The sequence below is a fragment of the Haliotis cracherodii genome, unplaced genomic scaffold, assembly GCF_022045235.1.
Source record: "Haliotis cracherodii isolate W230 unplaced genomic scaffold, xgHalCrac1.p SCAF_4, whole genome shotgun sequence".
Classification (NCBI taxonomy): Eukaryota; Metazoa; Mollusca; class Gastropoda; order Lepetellida; family Haliotidae; genus Haliotis; species Haliotis cracherodii.
In genome coordinates, this window is record NW_027266297.1 from 15,769,808 (window position 1) to 15,794,896 (window position 25,089).

Below are 25,089 nucleotides of genomic sequence, written 5' to 3' on the forward strand. Positions count from 1 at the left end.
GGACAGTGTATTTTTTTTCATACAATCCCCGACACCCAATTATTAAATGGTTGGTCCATTACCGACATGACAGCTACAACCACCATGAACATTCCAGTTGTAAGGCCAGTTCTTGTAGTACAAGAAGGAATGACATCACTCATCTTTTAACTGTCAAAACACTTTATTTGTAGATATTTTCATACTAATAAAATGTAAAAAAAATATGTTTTGCTTTCATTTTTCGGATTCTCATTTTATCAAATGGACATGAACAATATCTAAAACAAACCCTTTATGAGTGAGTGAGTGAGTGAGTAAGGCTTAAATTCTCGAAAACTATTTTAAACCATGTACTAAGAATGAAATTCTGCTACCAGATCCACAAACCTTATTTGCATATAAACACTACGATCCCCCCTCTATTTGCATATAAACACTAAGATCCTTATGTATTTGCATATAAACACTTAGATCCCCCCATCTATTTGCATAGTGTACAATCAGATTCCACAATCATATTATTATATTCTGTTGTCTATCTCTCTGGAATAACCATCTGAATGATGCAACACCAGACATTTAGAGGTATCACAGTTTATTCCAGGGAATGTACACATCATGAAAAATACTCCCACAAAAAGTACACAAAATGTATAAAACACACATGTGATCAGTGACAACTCATTTTAAACTCAAAACTAAATGATACAAAAATAACTGTCAGGATTTGCAGATAGTGTCACAAACCCTCAGACAATGGACAGGGTAAATGACCATTACCATGTTTGGCGAGATATTTACACATCACCTTAAACATTTACAGTATTGCATATATCAACACATCAAGTACAAATACTGACAATGAAGACTCAGTGATTGAGTGAGTTACACTCTTTTAGCATTAAGCCATCTATATAACATAACCTGGACATAGTGGGCTTAGCATATGAGGAGAATCAAACCCAGATCTCCCACATGATGAGCCACAACCTTAACCACTTACCCCCACCCAACTTTGCAACTTATGAGATGAGACCCTTGCCGAAGTGAGGTCATGAAAGGAAGCCAGCAGAGAGGACAATTTAAGTACAGGCATGATTAGCAAGATATTAACAATGTCTCTGTAGGCATTCAAGTTTAGTTTATCTCCACCAGTGCACCACAATACCCTGCTAGTCAATGATTGAGTAGTCTTTAAAACTTACAGGAAGTCGCCTTTTCTGAACCTCAAGATACATTTGTGATTGTGAGTATTCCTCAGGTAATAACAAGCTTCTTGACACTGAGCGACAGTTATATACACTCATATATACCAAGACGTATTCAGAGTAATGACCATTTCATAAAAAAACAAACAGGCCATTTCAAGAGTTACCCATTCAAGGAAATCACGTATCTCTTGGTGGTTCTGTGTAAGTTCAAGCTGCATGTCCCCTTTAACCATGTGACAAAAGTGGAGTACCTATGTTAAATAATCTATAAATCTTTGACATGAAAAATGGTGTTGTAAATACTGCATAACTGCAGTAAAAAACATCCTAAGTGAAGGAAATCTTACTCTAATTGTGATTTTACGAGAGCTTCACAAAAGTTGCTTCATTGTCGGCCAAACAAATACCCTCCACCAATCCAATGGTATTGCCGTACTGGAAGATGTCGGGGCAGATTCAAGGCTGATATATTCACCCCCCTCCTCCTCATTAAGCCAGAGCCCGCCCCCATTGCCTTGCCAGCTGTTTAGAGAAGGCAGAAGTTCTGTCAGACTTTCTGGGGAACTGGGAAAAGAACTTGGACTTGGTTTCTGGGCGGTACTTCTGGTGGAACTTGGCTGCTAGATCCACAGAACTTCCTGGAATGAATATCATGCAGATGTATGAGTGAGTGATTTGTGTTTGCCACGGAATGCATTATTACTGTTACATCATGGCAGCAATCTACTCTGGACCAGACAAACCCTTCTTCATCACCTGACTATGGGGGTTGGATGACAGACAAGGAATCAGGTGACACACTGCAAGTAGCTACTTGGTTGGCTTGTACAATCGCTGAGAGAATTTCGGAGACAAGCATGAGAGGACTGAGACCTATTCTGCCCGAGATGTACACGATCACGAGTGGATTATATTAGATCAGGTGTGATTGGACTTAGAAGATCACAAGTGCACTACAAGACAATGTAAATGGACAGCAAGATCACACAGGTAGACTGTACAAGATCGTGTGAGCTGCCTGTACCAAAACACATGAGTAGAACGTACAAAATAGAACGCATAAGATCACTTGAGAAGAACGTATCACATTAGTAGAATGTACAAGATCACGAGTTGCCTGTACGAAATCAGGTGAGCTGTCTGTACAACATGAGGTGAATGTGCTGTGTACACAACATGGGGTGAATGTGCTGCGTATACAACATGGGGTGAATGTGCTGTGTATACAACATGGGGTGAATGTGCTGTGTATACAACATGGAGTGAATGTGCTGTGTATACAACATGAGGTGAATGTGCTGCGTATACAACATGAGGTGAATGTGCTGCATATACAACATCAGGTGAATGGGCTGCAACTACCACATGGGGGTGAATGTGCTGCATATACAACATGGGGTGAATGTGCTGCATATACAACATGGGGTGAATGTGCTGCGTATACAATTTCAGGTGAATGTGCTGCATAAACAACATGGAGTGAATGTGCTGCATATACAACATGGGGTGAATGTGCTGCATATACAACATGGAGTGAATGTGCTGCATATACAACATGGAGTGAATGTGCTGCATATACAACATGGGGTGAATGTGCTGCGTATACAACATGGAGTGAATGTGCTGCATATACAACATGGAGTGAATGTGCTGCATATACAACATGGAGTGAATGTGCTGCGTATACAACATCAGGTGAATGTCCTGCATCTACAACATGGGGTGAATGTGCTGCGTATACAACATCAGGTGAATGTCCTGCATCTACAACATGGGGTGAATGTGCTGCGTATACAACATGGGGTGAATGTGCTGCATATACAACATGGGGTGAATGTGCTGCCTATTCAACATGGGGTGAATGTGCTGCATATACAACATGGGGTGAATGTGCTGCGTATACAACATGGGGTGAATGTGCTTCATATAAAATATGGGGTGAATGTGCTGCATATACAATATGGGGTGAATGTGCTGCGTATACAACATGGGGTGAATGTGCTGCGTATACAACATGGGGTGAATGTGCTGCGTATACAACATGGGGTGAATGTGCTGCATATACAAACCAGTAGTCGTGGTAGGGAAGGCTGTGTGGTCATTGGAGAATGGAAGCTCCACTGTGCTGAATGTGTCCTGGTCGTACTTCACATTGTTGAATGGTATGCCCTAAAACATTTGAGAAGACATAAGCCCCTGCATGATGCTAAGCGCTTCAGTAGCAACAGATGAGTCCATATCACTTTGCACAGCAGAGTAGCCAAATGACAGGGGCTGTAAGTTAACAGCGGCCTGTAAATAATCAAGTCTAGAGCAGACAGTCCAGTGATTGACATCATGAGCATCTATCTATGCAATTTACGATGACATGCATCGACCAAATCAGTGAGCCTGACCACCCGATCCCGTTAGTCACCTCTTACAGCTTACCCAGATCTTCACAAGTCACATATTTGTTGGAGGCAATCAGCATGCAGGACGAACACACGGTATCCTACTGTTTACTCACCGTTTTAGTGGAGTTGACCAAGCTATCAACAAACAACTGCCATCTTGGTTTGTAGTATCTGCAGGAAGAACATAAAATGGCTATGAACCAGTTCATCATAATCAGGACAAATGTTGCCTTCAAACCAATGATCATGGTATCCTTGTCCTACAAAGGGACACAACTGTGCACAGTATATTGCAGGATACAAAACATCCAGACCTCTCTTAAGTGCTCTAAGATGTTTTTTGTACATGGATATTAGAAAACAAAGCAGGTATGATTAACGTCTGTACCATTAAATTATCTTACATCTGTTCCAAACCAAGACCTTTACAATGAAGAAATGTCCTTGTTCTTGAATACAAATGGAACAAGTGGCATTTAGAAGTGATACACATGAGGAAGAGAATTAATGGATGTCAACTTCTTTATAATGTGGAACACAACGTTTCAGAGTATATACTTACTTCTTCATCCATACGTGATGAAAAAGTAAGTACAGTATACTATGTTTATAACGAACATGATTATAACGAACTGACGGATCTAACGAACTGTTCTTTTGGTCCCAGCCATTTTCCATATATTTTATCCAATAAAGTTGATGGATATAACGAAAATGCTCATAACGAAATAATGGATATGTGGTGCCACGTGTACTCTGTCAATGATAATGTTTACGTTTATAACGAACTGGTAATCCCTGTGCTGAGCTGCACACGTGTCACCAGTCTGCCAAGCGCTGCTGTTCAAAGTGTCAATAAACAACTGAGGCAACTGATTTACTCTTAAGTCGTGACACCTTGTCCTCAAATTACACCTTCAATTAACAATAGTAACAAAGTGATTGAAGTGGATATATTCTGTTCATATACAGTGCACAATTTTGGTTTTTATCAAGTAACCATGGTAACATGATGTCACATGACTTGATAAACGATATATCACGGTCGAAATTCACATAACGACGGATATAACAAACTGAGTTTGTTATAACCCTAGTTTACTGTATATTACTCCATAATATGTTGTGTTCCTCATAATAAAGAAGTTGACATGCATCAATTCTCTTCCTTATACATGGAACAGTTGTAAGTTAATGACATACCTGTTTATCAAGCCAGACCACTGTTTGGCTGCATAGTCCCTGATCTGAAACACGACACAACACAGTGATGACCAGAGCTCCAGATAAGCTTTTGGTGTTGTGGGTATTTTACCCATGCATTTTAAAATCATTGGGTATCAGTAATTCTGTCTGCGTATTCAAATTTCTGTTACCAACTAGTTTTTACACATGTGGGTATTTAAGTTAAATATTTAAAAACACTATTCATCTAGTCCCTGCAAACTGGTGTCGTGTGGGTTCGAGAGCTTTATAGGACTCAAAAATACCACGATACTTCCACAAGAAAGTGTGATGGCAAATGATCATGATGTAACTGTCATCGTGGAGTTTGGCAAGGTTGACGGAATGCCCGTTTTTTTTCAAAATAGGTTGCTGATTTGCTAATCGAATACGCAGGGTTACTTCACAATATTTTGATGATACGCACAAGTTTTATTTTTGTAGCGTATATGTAATGTTCGTTGCGTATTTGATACGCTTGGATTATATTTTACTGTGTATTTCTGCATTTCTGATGCGTATTTTACGCAGTTACGCAGCTTATCTGGAGCTCTGGATGACTTTACCTCTAGCAAAGTAGGTTGATTTGTTGTTTAACGCCGCACTCAGCAATATTCCAGCTATATGACGGCGGTCTGTAAATAATCGAGTCTGGACCAGACAATCCAGTGATTAATATCATGAGCATCGATCCATGCAATAGGGATCGATGACATGCATCAACCAAGTCAGCGAGCCTGATCACCCGATCTCGTTAGTCGCCTTTTACGACAAGCATAGTCACCTTTTACAGTAGACAGAATCATATAGGAATCAACTCCTGGACCTTTGCTAAACACAATGGTCACAATTTAAGTAGACTTGCACAAGTCTCTAAGGCAATATTTATTAGTTTAAATCATAATTTCTAGATTATACTGATAATAAGAACAAGTTGTCTCCATAAAAGACTGGCGTCATTGCACTGTCACATATCTAGACTTGCCTACTATGAGGATAGAGTTACTGCACATCAATTGACTTATCTTTCAGTAATGCCATGGAGCAAGGCTACAATTTAGGTGAAGATTGTAAAGAATGGCAGTGGAAAGTAGGTGGGAGGGAGTGGCTTGACCCCTGAGATTCCAGCACCAGAGTCTGCCTCAAGGGAATGTGTCTCTATGGGCAAGTAACGTGATCAAAATTTTATTCCGTTTACAAGGCTGTAGTTAACATTTTTTGATGGGGGGAGGGGAGCAAATATTGTACAAGTATCACTTGTCCCCAACTTGATTCCAATAAAACTGTTTTCTATAAATAATCGGGGGGGGGCAACTCTCTCCCCCCACCCACCCACCCCCGGCTGGCTACGGTACTGGTTTACCCAGCTATCAGTGGATACTCAGAAAAGTGAGAAATTCCCAGTGTCTAAGAGCCAGCATGAATTATATACTCCTCAGGGAGCTGAGAATACAGTTTGATGCAAACTGATCCCCTTTGACCCTCATGTGGAGTGTTGTACATTACAAGCAGCCTATGGTTATTATTGCTATCATAACAATATCTACATGAATCAATGGGGACGAATGAGTCTGTAGCAAATGGTGGAGGCTCCGCACATTAATAAAATTCAGCATGTGCCACTAATTAACTGTTTTTTTTCAGAAAGACAATGTGACAATAATTATTTGATAGGCATCACTGAGAAGTTGACGGATGACAAAGATGACACAATTTATGTATAACAGCTTCTTAAATTACTGTAAAGGTGACATTTTGGTATAGTTCCTTATTCCGTTGTCAAGCAGTCTTGCTTGACAACAGTTTAAGGATCTATACAGTATTGCTTGACAACGGTATAAGGATCTATACAGTCTTGCTTGACAACGGTATAAGGATCTATACAGTCTTGCTTGACAACGGTATAAGGATCTGTACAGTCTTGCTTGACAACGGTATAAGGATCTATACCGAAACGTCTCTTACAGTAATTAAATTGTGTCTACTTTGACAATAATTAACTGGGTTTTTTTTCAGAAAGACAATGTGGTGTTTCAAATTCTGAAGTAATGTTAATGTACATGCAATTTGTTCCCTGTCTGATCGATCAACAACTGACTTGAATGTTTTAAAAAACAACCAATCAGCAACCTCGTATCACAGAGTGATGGATATTTTAACTATACGTCTGTACCAAAGAGTCACAACTCCGCATCTCACCTGTCCAGTAGGGCCCCACAATGTCACCTGGTTCCGAGAGTTGAGATCATACAAGATTGTATCATTTACATCAAGTGAGAACTGTCGGGCTGCCTCAGTCCACGTGCCCAACAGGAAGTGAACATCGGAGGCAAGAAGTGTGTCAAGGTCACTCAGAAGGTCAACCATCTTCTGGCCTGCCGTTCTAAGAAAAGACAGCTGTCATGTTTTTATGATACACAATTGTTGTTCATACACATGTAACATGTGTTACGGCAATATTGTCCAAATACCTACAGTATATCATTGTGTATATGTTACAGTCAATGTGTAAAATGATTGAAATTTTTAACTTTGGCAATTTACAAAACGCCAAAATATTCCAGCCATTTTACGATTATTTTCCCTGTCAGATTGACTAAAAGTTTTTAACAAGCTTAAAAGAAATTTAAAAAAAACATCACAATAGACTAATAATGCTGGGATTAGTAGCAAAAGAACATTGATTTTTGTTTTCTTTTCACCCTATCATTTTCAGTCACTGGGTTATGAAATAGAGCTTAAAAATGATTGGAATTCGTTATCATATTAACCAATGGAAAAATAATTGTAAAATATTTCGTTGTTTTGTAAATTGCTAAAGAGAAAATTTCAGTCATTCTACACATTGACTAACATGTAGAACAACCCACATATATAGATACCCTGCTGTGAATGTTTCATTTGAACTGTATTTGGTAATGAATATCTTAAAATTCAAAAGATGAGTTTGGACTCTGGAGAATATCAAGTTGAGTTAATGGAGCATTCACTTACTGGAGCTGTGAGGTGTTGGTTGTAATGTAGGCGGCGATGATGTCACGGTAGTACATGGAGGAGAGGATCTGTAGGCTGTTGCGGGTCACGTCCACCAGGTCATACCTGCAGGAGGCAGTAACTCTTGTTACATACGTGTCATATAGTGAGTGAGTGAGTGAGTTGGGTTTAACGCCGCTTTTAACAGTATTCCAGTTATATCGCGGCGTGTCAGCTTAATTCGGGAGGAAAGCCCGAAGTGATGCAGGTCTCAGACGTTTACCACTTCGGTGAAACCGAGCACGGGTATGGTGCTGACAAATGTAGAAACATAATTGTGGCGAACCGGGATTCGAACCCACAATCATAGCTTTCTGGCGTGCCCAAGGAACGCAACTCTGCACAGCGAATTGCGGCACCTTAGACGACTGGGCCACCCGTGCCCCCTACTATAACAGGAGAGACAGTGAGATACAAAGATGACAAAGAAATGTAAAACTCATGATTACAGGTATGATGCTGGCAGACCAAGGATCACAATCAGTGCACATCTGGGATTTAGTCTGATGGCCAGCAGATCCTGCCATGGCCAAGGTGTGCAACTCTGCACAGCTATAAACCATTTAGCATGAAACAAGTGACACAGAGGTCACCATAACCACAACCAACTTTACAAAATTGTGCCAAATAACACTTACTTCAAACAGTGAACTGGAGCAAAATAATTAAGATTTAAATTTATTTTATTTCAATTAAATAAACTGAATGTTTTTCACATAATCATGACTAATTTTGAGTAGTCATCAATAGACAAATCATAACTTCACAATTATTATTGACATTTGATGTTTGTGGAAGACACAGTTGTTAGAAATCTCCTCTAGGAGACGCTAGGACCTACGTGAACAGTGTGTTGTTCCCCAGAGCTGGAGTCGCTGATGCCAGAACCATGTTGTCCCAGGCCTGGTAAAGCTGCTCCGGATCATACCATATCTAATAATCATCATAAGAATGGTAATAATACAGAATAGTACTCGATTAATTTTCAAATGTTTGTTTGACATCCTGCATGTTCTGTACAATAGTCATCATACTATTTTCAATCTATAATCATATAATGTAGAAAAATAATAATAATAATGAAATGAAATCTTTATTAGAATTATTGAAAGTTATATTAAATTTTCTTCATAAGCAGTTACGAAGATAAAAGTCATGTTGATGTTAATTTAAATATAATATATATGGATTAGGACATGCTGTTAAAACGAGAGAGAGAGAGAGAGAGAGAGAGAGAGAGAGAGAGAGAGAGAGAGAGAGAGAGAGAGAGAGAGAGAGAGAGAGAGAGAGAGAGAGAGAGAGAGAGAGAGAGAGACTATTTGGGGAAACAGACCAGGGATTGCAAGAATGAGAGAGAGAGAGAGAAACAGACCAGGGATTGCAAGAATGAGAGAGAGAGAGAGAGAGAGAGAGAGAGAGAGAGAGAGAGAGAGAGAGAGAGAGAGAGAGAGACTATTTGGGGAAACAGACCAGGGATTGCAAGAATGTGACACATGACACAGAGGAACAACAGATATTTTTCACAAGCAGGCAGCCAGGCAGGACAACTATGAGGCAGGCATCTAGACACTGACTGCGCTATGGAAGAGGATTATAAGCCTTTACTTGGGGCAGGCAGCTAGGACACATGGATATGTTGACTCAAAATTCCATGAATGTGGGACCAAAATATTCTTTAGAAAATTCTTTAAATAAATGTTGAAAAGGCTTATAGGGAAGGGGAGGTAAACCACTGACTCATAAAAAAAACCCTGCTTGTTTACATTACCAGAACAAATATTTGAAAATAAAAATATCACAAATTTTGATGTGAATTTTCATAAAATATTAATTCAATCACAGACCAATGGCAAAAACAGGCCTGAAATGTGTGTTTTGTATTGGAATGTATACACAATAAATGAGAACAAATACAAAACAAAAACAAAATTGTCAGATGTGAAGGTAATACACTCTGAATGCCAATCTTAATTCTAAATAGATTAAGTGAGATTAGTCAAATTTTGCAATTTAGTAACCATGGTAACATGAACAAAATGTTTTTTACAAGGATTACAGTTACCTGGTTTCAAGGATAAATATGTACAACAAATTGCACAGGTTAAACAAGTAGTCATAATAATGGTCGTCTGTCTACTCACATACTCCTTCATCAGCAGAGAAGGTCGTTTGGTGTACAGGACACCATTAAAGTCCGTGTGGCCACCGGTCGAGTTGTACACACTGGCCTGTGTGTTAATGCATGTGCAGTAATGGGTCAGTATATCAGGAAGATACAGGGGTTGATTAGGGCTCATTAAAGTCGGACCTTTCACTCTGATATCATACCTGTGTGTGTAGATCTCAGGACACCTCCATAGGATGTCAAGTCAGGTTTTGTTTGTCTATTGTTGTTGTTTAATGCCTGACTCAGCAATATTTCAGCTATATGATGGCGGTCTGTAAATAATTGAGTCTGGACCAGACAATCCAGTGATTGACATCATGAGCATCGATCCACACAATTGGGATACAATGACATGCATCAACCAAGTCAGCGAGCCGGACCACCCGATCCCGTTAGTCGCCTCTTACGGCAAGTATAGTCGCCTGTTCTGACAAGCATGGGTTGCTGAAGACCTATTCTTACCCGGATCTTCACAGGATGTTAAGTCAGGTGAACAATTACTTTATTTATTTACATTCAAAAAACTGTTTTTTTAGATCGTATTCAAGATACAGAAATCAAATATGGTGTAGTGAATGTTTTGCTCCCTGATACAGAGAGCCTCAATGCTGACTGGCTGATCAGAAAGTACACTTGACGTGACCTCCATGGAGGCGTCCTCAGATCTTAACACAGAGAGGTATAGTTGTGGTATTGGAGTAACAGATCTGATCTTAATGAGTCTGAGGTTGGTGACCGTGACCATCGGATGTGTAGCAATACAGAAGTGTGATACTTCATTTTAGACAAAGAGAGATAGATTATACAATACAAACCACGAAAAAATTTCAATATTTCAGAATCTGAAACCACATCTTAATTTGCCACATTTTTTTAAATATTTAGAAAACTTTGCGGAAATATATCCATGCATCATTTGCTTTAAGATAAATCCCTTGTAAATCAATGTATCATGGACAAGAGTTTACTCTGTATCGCTTTACCACCACAAACCTTGCAAGATTATACATCACCCCAACAGTCACAGATTATGAACGTTGCCATGACACTGACTGTTGGGCAAGATAGGGTGGAACCTCGATAAACCAGATGTCTGTGATCTAGTTGCCTAAAATGGTCTGGTTTAATTGCTGTGTTTTGAAACAAAGGAGGCTAGAATGTACAGAGTTTTAGTAAAGGGACCAGTGGACATGAGTACCTGGAGTACCCGCTGTAAGAGCCATACGCTTTGACTTCATACGTTTGTCATCAACTGAGTAACCAAATATTGAAATATTGAAAACAAAAGCCCCAAACGCTTTTGGAAACAATGACTCCTGCTCTTCTGCTATTCAATAACATGAAAGAAAACTTGATTATCATGAAGTAGTGAGTGATTTGTGTTTAACGCAGCTTTTAACAGTATTCCAGTCATATCACGGCGTGTCAGCTTAATGTGGGAGGAAAGCCCGAAGTGATGCAGGTCTGACCTTTACCACTTCCGTGAAACCCACGAGCAAGGGTATGGTGCTGACTAACCTAGAAACATAATGTATGTATGTATAGATCCAATTATTTAAGGTGAACAATGTGAACCATCCATCTCCTCCAGTGATCCGATAACCATCTTTAACCGACGTTGTACAAAGTGTAGAAGAGAAGTAGTGTCCTTGCATGGATCCTGTTAATTTCCCGAGATCTGACCTCTGGTCAACTGCTTGTCACCATGACACAAGGTCATCACGAATAAATGCTTCAAGGATACAAATAACTGTTGAGTAAAATACTATTTGAAATAAAAACTTTCTTTTAAGTCTTAATAAGTGGATATGGGTTTGGTAAAAAAGAAATCTATCTAAAAAAAGTCAAAATTGTTTTTTACGTAATTCTGAATATTGAAATGAGTTTGTGTGCAAACCTCTGAAGCATTGATCCATCATGGCTACTGCTGCCCATACATGCAGGGTTCTATACACGGAAAGCTTGGTAAGGTGAGGTGTGTACGGTTACAAAGGGAGATAATAATAGTAGCAAGAGCAGCACAAACAGAGCAAATATACATGGGGAGACAACCAATGTGACAACAACAAAGGGAGTCAACTGTGCGTCAGGACAAGGATAAGTAATCTTGATACATAGGATCACCACATGCTGTGTAAGGCATCAACAGGAAGCCATCCCACTTTTCCAACAAGGGGGGATAACTCTTCTCTCACAAGGGAAGATTACTCCTTGAATTGTTAGGGGTGGTCTTACTTACATCTGGTGCAAGTTCAGGTACAAGTCTCGGTCGTGTAGTGATTGGGACATTTGTACTATGTTCCCGATGGGTGTCAGAACAGTTGTACACACTCCACTGAGATTAGAAAATGTAAACATGTTGACAGATCAGATTGAAAAAGGTAGCCATTTTAATTTTGATGGCTTTACTGAGCCTTTCAGTCAATGTTCCTTCAGAGACACTCACAGACGCCATATTAGACTAAATGTAAGACTTAGTGGACAGAGGGACAGGAAGACACATCTCGGCTTGATAACACACACATAGGGGTGGCAGCAGCAGATACAGTTAGAAATAAAACTACAACAGAGCACATGCTAGTACCATCAGGGGGACATAACTCACTGGACAATGTGGTCATCTGCACAGTCGAACATTAAACAAGTTTGCAAGAGTTTCAATTATAATGGATGATGCCTAATGTGTGGTGTTAGTTCCCATGACTGGCAACATATATACCTTTTAAACTTTTCAAAATCCATACGTATTCTTGGTAATGGGCGCCAATAATCTTGCTACTGACATCTTTACACAGTGTAACACAACATATGCTGATAAAGTTGACGTCACAGAACATAGGGCTTCACTCACAAAGTGATCATACCAATAGAACTATGGCAACTCCTATACTTTAAATAAACGACAGTTGTACTTTTGAAATCTGTTGTAGAACATGTCTTAGCACAGTCCTATCATAGTCACAACCATTTCAATCAGAGGTGGATATTGGGATTGGAATCAGTGAGTGAGTGAGTATGGTTTTAAGCCGATTTTATCAATATTACAGCAATATCACAGCAGGGGACACCAGAAATAGGCTCCACACATTGTACCCATGCGGGAAATCAAACATGATGAGCAAACGCTTTAACCACTAGGCTACCCCATCGCCCCCTGACCAATCAGAATGAAAAGATATTTCAATGTAGAATTTTGTTTAACACTTGTGTAGTGTGGACCTGTTCTAAGAATCCTAAGAGCCACAATTAAAAACCTCTGTTTAGGGGAACCTGACTGACCCAGCAAATCAGCTTTGAAATCAGAATGTCTGTCTCTCTGTCCCTTAGAACTGAAAAAATTTCCCTAATCTCTTAATGGTCGTTGTAAAAAAAAAAATCCTGGTCTTCCTGCTAAATTTCATACTTCTGGGTCACGCAGATATTATTAATGATGGTCTTGGTCAGTGTTCAAAATAAGCAGCTCCGCAGGGCCGTGGCAAGAGGACCTCGCGTCAGTCCCGTAGTTTCCAAATTTTATGGGTCCTTATGGCCTGAAGTACATTTACATGTCTATTTATCTGTCACCATAAGCTTAAATGAGGGCCTGAAGAGTTTAGTCAGGCCTGCAGCTTATAAAGTCTGTGGGTCCTGATGGCAGTCTGGCAATTTTTTTATATCAAACACAGGGTGCCGTTGTACAAAACAACCTTAGTACTATGACTGTTGTAAGTCTATGTTAGATATGGGAGTTATGACCACCTCAGTGCTAAGATCACTTTGTACAACGGCTCCCTGGTCTTGGTGTAATCATGGTAATTTAAGGACATCTTTAATGTAGGAACTTGCACCTGGCATTTACAAGAGTCACAGTGAATCATTTCCCCCCTCCATGCCGACGCAAACAACTACTGAAACAGTCAATATAATCAAAGTCATACTCTAATGTTGAGTTTCAACCCAGGTCTTCTGACATAGCCATTCTTTCCATGGAACTTTTCAGTTGTATTATAAGCGTAAACACTTTTCTGGGGAAAGATCATAATTATTTCGAAAGCATATGAGGAGTTTTTCTAATACTTCAGGTTTGTCCATTTTTTTCTGTTTTTCTGTCAAATCTGTTATCAGAAATGATACAAAATCTCAAAACAAAACTATTGAATGTCCATTTACATTCTTGAACCTGAACAAATTATTGGGCATATTTTCATTGTACTGAAACATGAGAAGTTTCTTCACTAGAAGTGTTCATAATCAGTAGCATTGAAGAGTAAAATGACTACAAAAAAATAACAATTTTCTTCCCCAAATACCTGTTAATTTTTGGCCAATTGTTCTTTCCTCAATAACAAAGTCAAGTCAAAGTTTATCTATAGGCCTCCGGCCAGATACAAATGGTACCACACTATACATCCGAGCACACGATGCGCGGCTCAACATTTCAGATGACTGAGTGAGTATGGTTTTACGCCGCTTTTAGCAATATTCCAGCAATATCATGGCGGGGGACACCAGAAATGGGCTTCACACATTGTACCCATGTCGGGAATCGAACCCGGGTCTTCGATGTGACGAGGGAACGCTTTAACCACAAGGCTACCCGACCGCCCCACATTTCAGATGAAACAAGACTGGAGACTTGCTCCCCTACCAACAAAGCTGTGGACATAAAAGCTGCAGCAAGTCTACCAAGACATTAGGTGAGGCTTTCATACTTTTAACTAAAATTAAACTACCATTCACATTTCCAAAAATTAGGGTAAATTCCTCCACAACCTGAAGAAGTGAAATGTTCTGGCCTAAATAAAAAACACTTTATTTATTTTTCCTGTTTACAGATTCAACCTCCAGGAGCCCAAAACCACACACAGAAATAATATAATATATCTATAATAAATAGTTTTATTTATTTTATCTGCCTGACCATTTCGATGGATTTGAATAATAAAGAGGTATATCAAATTAAAGTGGGAACTTTGTAAACAGTTATTGATCAACATATTGTTTGTAGTCTCTGGTTACTACCAACCTCTTATACAGGGAACGAAGCACGTTCAAAAGTAAATAAATATACATGTTAATGTAAATAACACTAATCATCATGAATTTTTAACAGTATTAGCATTGTTTTCCCCACAAAACATCCATCTCAAATATGCCAAACAAAATAAATATACAAATAGCTATAAAAAACATGAATGATTTACAATCAACTTTACTGATCTTCATGTGTTAACTTTACTCATGACCAGAGCTCCACATAACTTTTTGAGCAATTGAATTTCTACTCGAAGGTTTCTATTTCAATTTGGTTATTACATTTTTTATTGGGTAACCAATATATTTTCACTCATCTATTCATCACTCATTTTGGTTTTTCCCAAAATGAGTAAGCATTTTGAGACTTAAAAAAAATATGAAACAATGTTTTAGATGTATATAACGGTTCTAAATAGAGGCATGACTCTGAAAGTAAATTAGCTTGTAATTGTGTCTCGGAAATTAGCTCCGGTGTATTCATTCTGAAAAAAATTCATTGGGTATTTACACAATTGAGTTTTTCATTCTTTACGCAAGTTACCGTATTCTACGTAATAAGCGCCCACGGCGACATTTGCTAATATTTTGGCTCGTGAACAATCCCAATTAGCTCCCTTTCTGATAGATCAAGGTACACAATACTTATTTATTCGCGTATAATACGCACTCGTGTGTTATATGCACCCTTAATTATGGGCAATTAAATTCTGGAAAAATATATCTCTCGTATATAAACATTTCAGGCTGTCAGCATAAACGACAAAATTTATCTTTCAACTCTTTTTTTTTGGACAAAATAATATTCCAATAAGAGCCCCCTATTTCTAATTTTTAGAGCGCCCTGGGCGCTTATTACGTCAAATACGGTAATTGAAAGTAATTGGGTTTTGAATAGTTTGGGGGGATATTTAACACAAATACACTGTTAATCTGTAGCTCTGCTCATGAGTAGGCATAGTTTGGTAATCTCGACCAAAACTGTGATTGTAAGAAACATAAGTTCTCAAATCCTACCTTCAGCAGAGCCCAGGCTACAGAGGTGAACTTGTTTCCTCCATTGTACCTCTGCTTCTGATAGCTGTCGATCCTGGGTCAACACACAAAACAAACCGGTTTTCTGGAGTGTCAAGACATTTCTTACAATTTGAATCATTCTTCTGATACTGCTGCATAAGGATATTTCCTCACTAGAACCGTTTCCAGTATGTTTAAGTGGCATTTAGAAGCTGAAGCAGGATTGACTCTGTGAGCACTCGCTTGATAAAGATACTAGCACCTGTTACAGAAATGTTGCATTCATGATTGATAGAATAGAGACTGAGTGAGTTTAGTTTTATGCCACTTTCAGCAATATTCAGCAATACTGCAGCACTACTGCAGCACTATTAAGGTGGGAACACAGGTTATACCCATGTGGGGAATCACACCCGGGCCTTCGGCATAACGAGCGAACGCTTTAACCACTGGCCGATAGAATAAAGAATGTGCCAGCAGAGTTTCAATTTACAACCAATCAAAAACAACCCACAAACAAAATAATTTTGGAGGGACACTTTGACTGAAGTGGCGCTAGTCGTCTTGGGTTGTCATGTTTTCCACAACAGGGATGACAGAGGTCTTCTTGGAGAGTTTTTGCAATGTATGGCAAGGGGTGAATGGTGACAAAGTCTTCCAACCCCCTCCGTGGTATAGTGATAGAGCGTCCACCCGAAGAGATGAAGGTCTGGGGTTCGATCCCCAGCCGCGTCATACCAAAAGACGTAAAAAGATGGCACTTGATGTTACCCTGTCTGGCGCTCGGCATTAAGGGGCTAAAAAAGCACTGGTCGGCTTGTCTGAGTGGGGTATTCATGTTAAACTGCGGCATGGGATCTCAGTGAGCTAGCACTATAAATCGGCATCAGTCCAGACTATTACAAGCAGCCACACACACACACACGTGCATGCACGTCGCTATATAAATGCAATACCTTTTGTACCGTGTGAATGGCATGACACTGGTGCTACGGTCTTGTATTGTATATATGTACAGGTAATATGAGTTTGTGTGAATACGTTTGATTAATTATGTATAATCTTCTGGATTAACTTCTGGAGGAAATAAAGAATCTCTCTCTCTCTCTCTGGGCACAATGACATATTATCAGCAAGGTCACACAATGTCACCTGTCAACAGTTCAGACTGTTCTTACAACAAGCAAAACCTACTGGAGATCCTCTTCTACACAGTTTGTTTGTTTGTTTGTTTGTTTGTTTAACGCCACATTCAGCAATATTCCAGCTATATGACTGCGGTCTGTAAATAATCAAGTCTGGACCAGACAATCCATTGATTGACATCATGAGCATCGACCCACGCAATTGGGATATGATGACATGAATCAACCAAGTCAGCGAGCCTGACCACCCGATCCCATTATTGGCCTCTTATGGCAAGCATGGGTTGCTGAAGACCTATTCTACCCCGGATCTTCACGGGTCTCTTTTGCACAGAATCACAGGTCAATGTATGTATGACACTAGAGGCAGAAATGAAATGTTGAAATTCCAGCAAGTTGGAACCCACCAATCAAGCAGGTCAACCGGTCCAGGTCTCCACGCCTGTTCATTCATGAACTCGTACATGACCTCGTTTTGGTTGATGCCCTCTGGGGTGAGACCTGTGCCCACCATGGTGGTGTTCGGGAAAGAGCGGCCCGCGGATGGACCCTGCAAATAAACGTATTTACTGTCATATGGCCCTGGTTGCTTTACGGACTGTAATGAACATTTTACTATTTAATACCTGCTATTATCATTGAAGCTTTAGACTAAAGCCTACGTTAAAAATAAGGACAATTTTTCGGCAATGCTGGGATTCAAAACCATGATGTGGAGATGCTAGCAACTAGGGGAAGTAACTCACAGGGGAAAGTGGCTTATACCACTGGCCAGCCTGTTTCCCCTTTGAGAATTATACATTCATGCATCTACTGCTAATTTGTCATGTTTTCAATAGGATCAAAACATATTTCACCCTGAAAAAAAAAAAAATGATTAAACTTATATAAACAAAATTAGCCCTAAAAAATAAAACAACTGGTTCTCAAGCAGGTAGTCACTTTTCACAAGAAGAATCATCTGAAGGACAAATTAAAGACCACCATTGGAGAAATATTTTTGATAAAGTAAGCATTGACTGAGAATTTGTAACACGCCCTAGACAATGTACTATAGGCCTTTGGCCTCATAAGTACGATGAATAAAGATTGATTGATTGATTGACTGAGATAGCATATGTCTCATTTCGTGCTTTATGTCAACCAAACACCGGTGGTGTCCAGTAGATGGCGCTGTACTGACCACGTTGACCTTGTCCAGGGCTCCATACAGCTCCATGGTGCCCCCGAAGTTGTGCAGCATGCACCAGATGAATGGCTGGCCGTAGTAGGACTCGGTGCGGGCGTAGATGGGGTATAACTCCGATATGAGATCAAGGATGATCATCTTGCCCTACAAAGAAACATGGCGAGTGTAAATTTGTTCTTGGTCTTTGAGAAGAAATCCTGCACTAACAACTGTGATGTGTATGAACCAATAGTCAGGAACTGCCACATCGGGATAGCTTAATCATGTTAAGTCAGTACATCGGGCTTGACAAGAGTTGGACAAATGACAGCAACATTTGATGCATTATGGCTTTCAAATAGAATCTATTTAGACAGTGCAGGACTAGCTCAAAGTCCAGTTCTTCAGTGAATTTTAGCTCACTGGTAAAAGAGCTCATGTTGGTATCGCAAGGCGATACTTTTTTAAATCGGGGCAACCGGTTTCGAAGACATATGTCAACATATTCAAGAAGACTTTTGAAAATGTATATGACTCTTGGCTGAGACAGATGAGTGGAGTGAGCAAGTTTCGTTAAATCCCACTAAAAGAAAGTCACTTATGTGTGTGAGCTAACATTGGAAGGAGGTTGGAGACATGTACTATGTAAGTGAAACCCAAACAGATCACTGATCATAATCAGGTGAGGTGGGTGAAATGGGGTTTATGGTCACATTCAAGTTTATTACACGCATGTAACAACATGCATGCATATGTCTGTGTGGCGGCTTGAACCAGTCAGGACTTCTCCCAGTTATTTAGTGCTAGCCGACTCACATGCCGTAGTTTAACATGAATACCCTTATCAGACACATACTGGCTTGATTTAGCCCCTTAATGCCGAGTGCCAGGCAGGGTAACAACAGGACAGGGGTTTGAACCATCAACATTCATCTTCCCATGATGCTGGCAAATCTAAATGAATGCATATGAGTTAGACTGCATGGCCGCCTGTGCCCCGAGGCTGATCTGAACATTTCTGAACATTCATCCATTAACAGCACAGAGCGATGACTCCAGTCTGGTCTGGGGTATATTGGTGAGGTGAGGTGAGGTGAAATTGGGTTTAACGTCGCGTCCAAGATTATTGCATTTATATAGCGACGTGCATGCACGTTTGTGTGTGTGGCTGCTTGTCCTAGTCTGGTTTATGATGCCGATTTATAGTGCTAGCCCAGTGAGATACCATGCCGCAGTTTAACATTAATACCCCACTCAGACAGTCCTTGTTTTGGCCCCTTAATGCCGAGCGCCAGACAGGGTAACAACAAGTTCCATCTTTTAACGTCTTTTGGTATGAAGCGCCCGGGGATTGAACCCCGGACCTTCCGCTCTCCGGGTGGATGCTCTACCACTAGACCACGGAAACGGTCCTCTATATATTGGAAGCCTGTAAATATCTGAGGCTTGAAAGGTGATCAATCTTGTTATGGTTTGTTGACGAAATTTTGACTAGTTCTTACAATGTCAGAGGTAAAAAAATAAATCCCGACTGTACACACATATCTCATATCAAAGGGCTGTAATCTACCTTCAATGCTTCAAACTTCAAACTTTGCAGTAAACACTTCCTATGTATTTCACATTCAAAAGAATCCTCTTTCTACCTGTGGTACTCCGGTGAGGAGGGCCTTGATCTGGGGAGGCTTCCAGAACCCCTGTTCCATGAACAGCCAGCCCTGCATCAGCCTGAAACACACAGTCCTGGCTGCAGGCTTCAAGTAAACAAACAGTGCTGGCTACAGGCTTCAAGTAAACAAACAGTCCTGGCTACATACTTTTAGTAAACACACAGTCCTGGCTACAGGCTTCAAGTAAACACACAGTGCTGGCTACAGGCTTCAAGTAAACAAACAGTGCTGGCTACAGGCTTCAAGTAAACACACAGTCCTGGCTACATGCTTCAAGTAAACACACAGTCCTGGCTACATGCTTCAAGTAAACACACAGTCCTGGCTACATGCTTCCAGTAAACACACAGTCCTGGCTACATGCTTCAAGTAAACACACAGTCCTGGCTACATGCTTCCAGTAAACACACAGTCCTGGCTACATGCTTCAGGTAAACACACTCAGTGCTGGCTACAGGCTTCAAGTAAACACACAGTCCTGGGTACATGCTTCAAGTTAACAAACAGTGCTGGCTACATGCTTCAAGTAAACACACAGTCCTGGCTACATGCTTCAGGTAAACACACACAGTCCTGGCTACATGCTTCAGGTAAACACACTCAGTGCTGGCTACATGCTTCAGGTAAACACAGTGCTGGCTACAGGCTTCAAGTAAACACACAGTCCTGGCTACATGCTTCAAGTAAACACTCAGTCCTGGCTACATGCTTCAAGTAAACAAACAGTGCTGGCTACAGGCTTCAAGTAAACACACAGTCCTGGCTACATGCTTCAAGTAAACACACAGTCCTGGCTACAGGCTTCAAGTAAAAACTCAGTCCTGGCTACAGGCTTCAAGTAAACAAACAGTGCTGGCTACAGGCTTCATGTAAACACTCAGTCCTGGCTATTGGCTTCAAGTAAACACACAGTGCTGGCTACAGGCTTCAAGTAAACACACAGTCCTAGCTAAAGGCTTCAAGTAAACACACAGTCCTGGCTACAGGTTTCAAGCAAACACACAGTCCTGGCTACAGGCTACAGGTAAACACACAGTCCTGGCTACATGCTTCAAGTAAACACACAGTCCTGGCTACATGCTTTAAGTAAGTAATTACAAGTCACTCACAATGAACAAGAACTGTCATGGGACAGACATAGTCCTACTGAAAAATCGGGGCTTATTATTGCCATGTCAGGATACTTCTTCCGTGAATGTAAATAATCATATTCTGCTGTTTCCATATAAGACACTGAAGTTGATATGAGACAAAAGAATACAATCTTAAAACTAATTGGGCCTAGTCACTGAACCAGCCAATCAAAACATATTTGGATATTATGTTGCGTCTTTCAGGCTCAGTGATATTTATTTTTGCGTCACAAAGGAATTTGTGTAAAAGTCACCATAGTCGGGTACTGAAATGAACTCTGTATTCTGGCATATATATACATATATCTGCATTTCTAATTTTTAATGATATATTATTTATCATAACTATACTGATGGCAAAAAGAAAAGCAATCTAGAAATACTGCACCAATGTGTCAAATGTCCTGTACAGTAAACACACCACACCAACAAAATAAAGAACAATGTTAGAATATGCTGTCGTCAAAACAACGTTGACTAAATTCTTGACATCTTCAACAGACATTGATGATTTAATCTCTTTCAGCTGGGCAAGAACTGAACATGTTTCAAAACAAAGACACAACATTTGGTTTGCCAACCCGAGAATTATTAGATGTCCAGTTATCACTACCAGTTATCGAATTTCCATTTTTATGTAAGCCTTCATGGCTGAGAGGGTTAGGTCTCTGACTGTGCTGGTGATTAGGTGTACCTAACTGAGAAAGTGTATTCCAAAACATAATATATGTTAAACTCAACACAACAATTTCTTTCAATGAGTGAGCGGGTGACCCCGCTTTGAACATTATTTCGGCTACATCATGGCGTGTCAGCTTGAACCTTGGTTAAACATTTGGGTTTGAGCCCACCATCATAGGTTCCTGGCACACCTAAGGGACACAACTCTGCACAGAGAATAGTGGCATCTTAGAGAACAGGACACCATTATATTTGGTGACTGTCTGAAGGTAATGCCAGTGTAGGAACAGCGATACCCTCTCACCAGATAGCCTGTGTGTCACCTGCCAACAGCCCATTGTAGACTCCTTTAGCGGCTGCAGCCAAGTATGCTGGATCACTGAGGAAAGAAGGTTACGTTTAGGAGATAAACTACATGTTTTTCAAATTTGTGAGTGGTATGAGCATATAATACCAGAAAAAATTCATCATAAAATACATAAACACTTGGGCATCGAATACAAAATAACACCAGCAAACCTGAAAACACATAATGTTTATCAACATTGTAAAATACAAAGTAAAACCCATGGCGTGGGTATGGTGCTGACAACACAAGAATTATAACCAGGGTAAATCTGGCCTCTGAAAACGCCACTTTTAACAGTATTCCAGTTATATCACCGCGTGTCAGCTTAATGTGGTAGGAAAGCCCAAAGTGATGCTGGTCTTAGACGTTTACCACTTTGGTAAAACCCAAAAGCACTGACAAACCTAGAAACATAACCGGCAAATGTTAACCTGGCAAACCGGGATTCGAACCCACAATCATAGGTTTCTGGCGTAACCAAGGGACACAACTCTGCACAGCGAATCGCGGCACCTTAGAAAACTGAGCCATCCGTGGCCCCGATGGCTGGAATACCTAAGACTAGGTTAGTGGGTGAAATAGGGGTAATGTCGCTTTCAAGATTAATGCACATATCAAGGGGGAGTGTATAACTGTACCATTTCCATTCCCTATCTTAGCCATCCCTTGGAAAGACAATAATGAAGGCCTTCTGGACATACTTACTTTGATCGTGGGGTCATTTCATTGAAGGTGTCAGCATTGTAGATGTGGTCAACACCAAATTCATATTCCATCTGAGAAAAAAGTAGGTTTATTCATCACGGTCATCTGCTCTAAACTTTATCATGATAAAATTTGTCCTAAATTTGGGAAAGGCCAACTGCAACTACCAGGATGCAATGAATACATCCAAGTAACTCTGACCATACAGTTTCAACTTTGTATTCATTTAATCATGTTAAAAAGGCTGAGAAGTGGAGCTTTTTGTTCCTTGGTCATATACCAAGTGGAAAAAGCAACTTATTAACCAATTGCATCAGATCTGATGGTCTGAGGACATCCCAGTATGGGTCACATCAGAACTACCTTTCCCGAACTTTGACCGACCAATGGAATGACTAACAAAAAGTCAACAATAGTCAATCAGAAGGCAGCTAAATCGAAACTGGCGACTACGTTTCGAAACATATTTTGACATTTACCCGATTAAAAAAAATTAAAAACTGAACAAAAGAACATCTGGAATGGCTAATAGATGGTCTTGATTGTATGAATACAGACATAAAGCCCATAACTGTCGTTCGGAATACCCTGTGTGTGTTTTTCGAGGTTGCACGATTAAAAATCACAATCTAACTGTCACTTTCATGATCTGATAAGTAATGCTCTGATTGGTCAGATGAAAGGTCGACCTAACATGACCCATAATGGGATGGTCTCACATCTTTGTTAAGCAGTAACAAGAACAAAGATCTGATTTTAATGAGATTGCTAATAAACACATTTTGGATCAGGGCTGATTCTTCCTAAGACCTCTCAAAATATAAGTTTGATTACACAAACTCGGACATTTTACTGCTTCTTATTCTATACAAGATAGGCTCTTTAAAAAAACCATAACATTTTGTGGTCTTGCCTAAACAAACATGTCTTGCTAAAGGTATATTAATCCATATGAATGTGAAATTTAAATATATTAAGTTAAATATGAAACTAAATATAATAAGAGTTGATAGAAACAGGTACATACTGCTTTGATGAAGCTGCCACCTATCTTTGAAAACAACGGGTCACTGAAATCCAGCAGATAGGTTCTGAAAATCATATAGAGAAATATGAATTTATTTGTTTGTTTGTTTGTTGTTTAACACCATACATAATATTACAGCTATAAGACGGTGGTCTGTAATTAATCTATTTTTGATCAGAAAATCCAGTGATTGACATCATGAGCATAGTCTTGCGTGTACGATTTGTGATATGATGACATGTTTCAACCAAGTTTGTGAGCCTGACCACCCGATCACCCCTTACAACAAGCATGGGTTGCTGAAGGCCAACTTTAACCTGGATAAATATGACATAAACATATCTAAGAAATATGAGAGTGAGTGAGTGAGTCTGGTTTAATGCTGGTTCAAAAGTATATCAGTTACTGGTTATATCATCTTTTGTTTGCTTGTTTGTTGTCTAAAGCTGCACTCAGCAATATTCAAGCTATATAATGGTTCTCTGTAAATAATCAAGTCTGGACCAGACAATCCAGTGATTGACATCATGAGCATCGATCCACGCAATTGGGATACGATGACATGCATCAACCAAGTCAGTGAGCCTGACCATTTGATCCCATTGGTCATCTCTTACAACGCATAGTTGCCATTTACGGCACGCATGGGTTGCTGAAGACCTATTCTACACCGGACCTTCACGGGTCCAAGGTATATCACAGCATGACAGCTTAATGTAGGAAGAAAGCCTGAAGGGATGCAGGTTTTAGTGAAACATTTATTACCATGATGAAACCAACATTTATGGGTATGATGTTGACAAACCTTGATACATAAGCAAAAAGCAGGGCAACTGAGGGATTCAAAACCTTGATCATAGGATTCTGGCATGCCTAAGGGACACAACTCTGCACAACCTATTTATCATATCAGGTTCTTCTTTCCATAAATATTCAAGCAATCAGGAGCTCTGATGCATCCTGCCCTGAAATCAAACCACTCTGCTACCCAGAGTTCCTTGTAGCCGGCCCAGTACCTTTGCTACAGATCATTCAACACATTACATATGTTTAACATCTGTTTTGTTTTTCAAGAGTCTACACATTTAGATGAACATAATTATGTTATGAAATAGTTAACTGTCATTGGGAAAATATCCTAAGACATGAAAAACTATTCCATTTGCAT

The 25,089-nt window shown here is 39.9% G+C and overlaps 1 protein-coding gene across 4 annotated transcripts in view; it reads right to left on the reverse strand.

Annotated features, from left to right (window-relative positions):
- Positions 1 to 560: 560 nt before the first annotated feature.
- LOC139478379 (alpha-N-acetylglucosaminidase-like) overlaps positions 561 to 25,089 on the reverse strand; it is a 33,980-nt gene continuing 9,451 nt past the window's right edge. For 2 of the 4 annotated variants that reach the window (XM_071260814.1, XM_071260813.1), the window contains exons 5-20: positions 23,922 to 23,985; positions 22,895 to 22,965; positions 22,145 to 22,219; positions 20,003 to 20,084; positions 18,372 to 18,521; positions 17,596 to 17,738; positions 16,044 to 16,116; positions 12,253 to 12,348; positions 9,988 to 10,074; positions 8,688 to 8,779; positions 7,808 to 7,912; positions 7,013 to 7,196; positions 4,793 to 4,836; positions 3,703 to 3,760; positions 3,263 to 3,362; positions 561 to 1,831 (exon numbers count right to left, since the gene is read on the reverse strand). In XM_071260814.1, coding sequence (XP_071116915.1) covers positions 1,683 to 1,831; positions 3,263 to 3,362; positions 3,703 to 3,760; positions 4,793 to 4,836; positions 7,013 to 7,196; positions 7,808 to 7,912; positions 8,688 to 8,779; positions 9,988 to 10,074; positions 12,253 to 12,348; positions 16,044 to 16,116; positions 17,596 to 17,738; positions 18,372 to 18,521; positions 20,003 to 20,084; positions 22,145 to 22,219; positions 22,895 to 22,965; positions 23,922 to 23,985 — 1,573 coding nt within the window. In that variant the 3' untranslated portion in view covers positions 561 to 1,682. Of the gene's footprint in view, positions 1,832 to 3,262; positions 3,363 to 3,702; positions 3,761 to 4,792; positions 4,837 to 7,012; positions 7,197 to 7,807; positions 7,913 to 8,687; positions 8,780 to 9,987; positions 10,075 to 12,252; positions 12,349 to 13,930; positions 14,018 to 16,043; positions 16,117 to 17,595; positions 17,739 to 18,371; positions 18,522 to 20,002; positions 20,085 to 22,144; positions 22,220 to 22,894; positions 22,966 to 23,921; positions 23,986 to 25,089 lie in introns of all 4 variants that reach the window. The other 2 variants (XM_071260815.1, XM_071260816.1) reach the window with 2 other exon arrangements.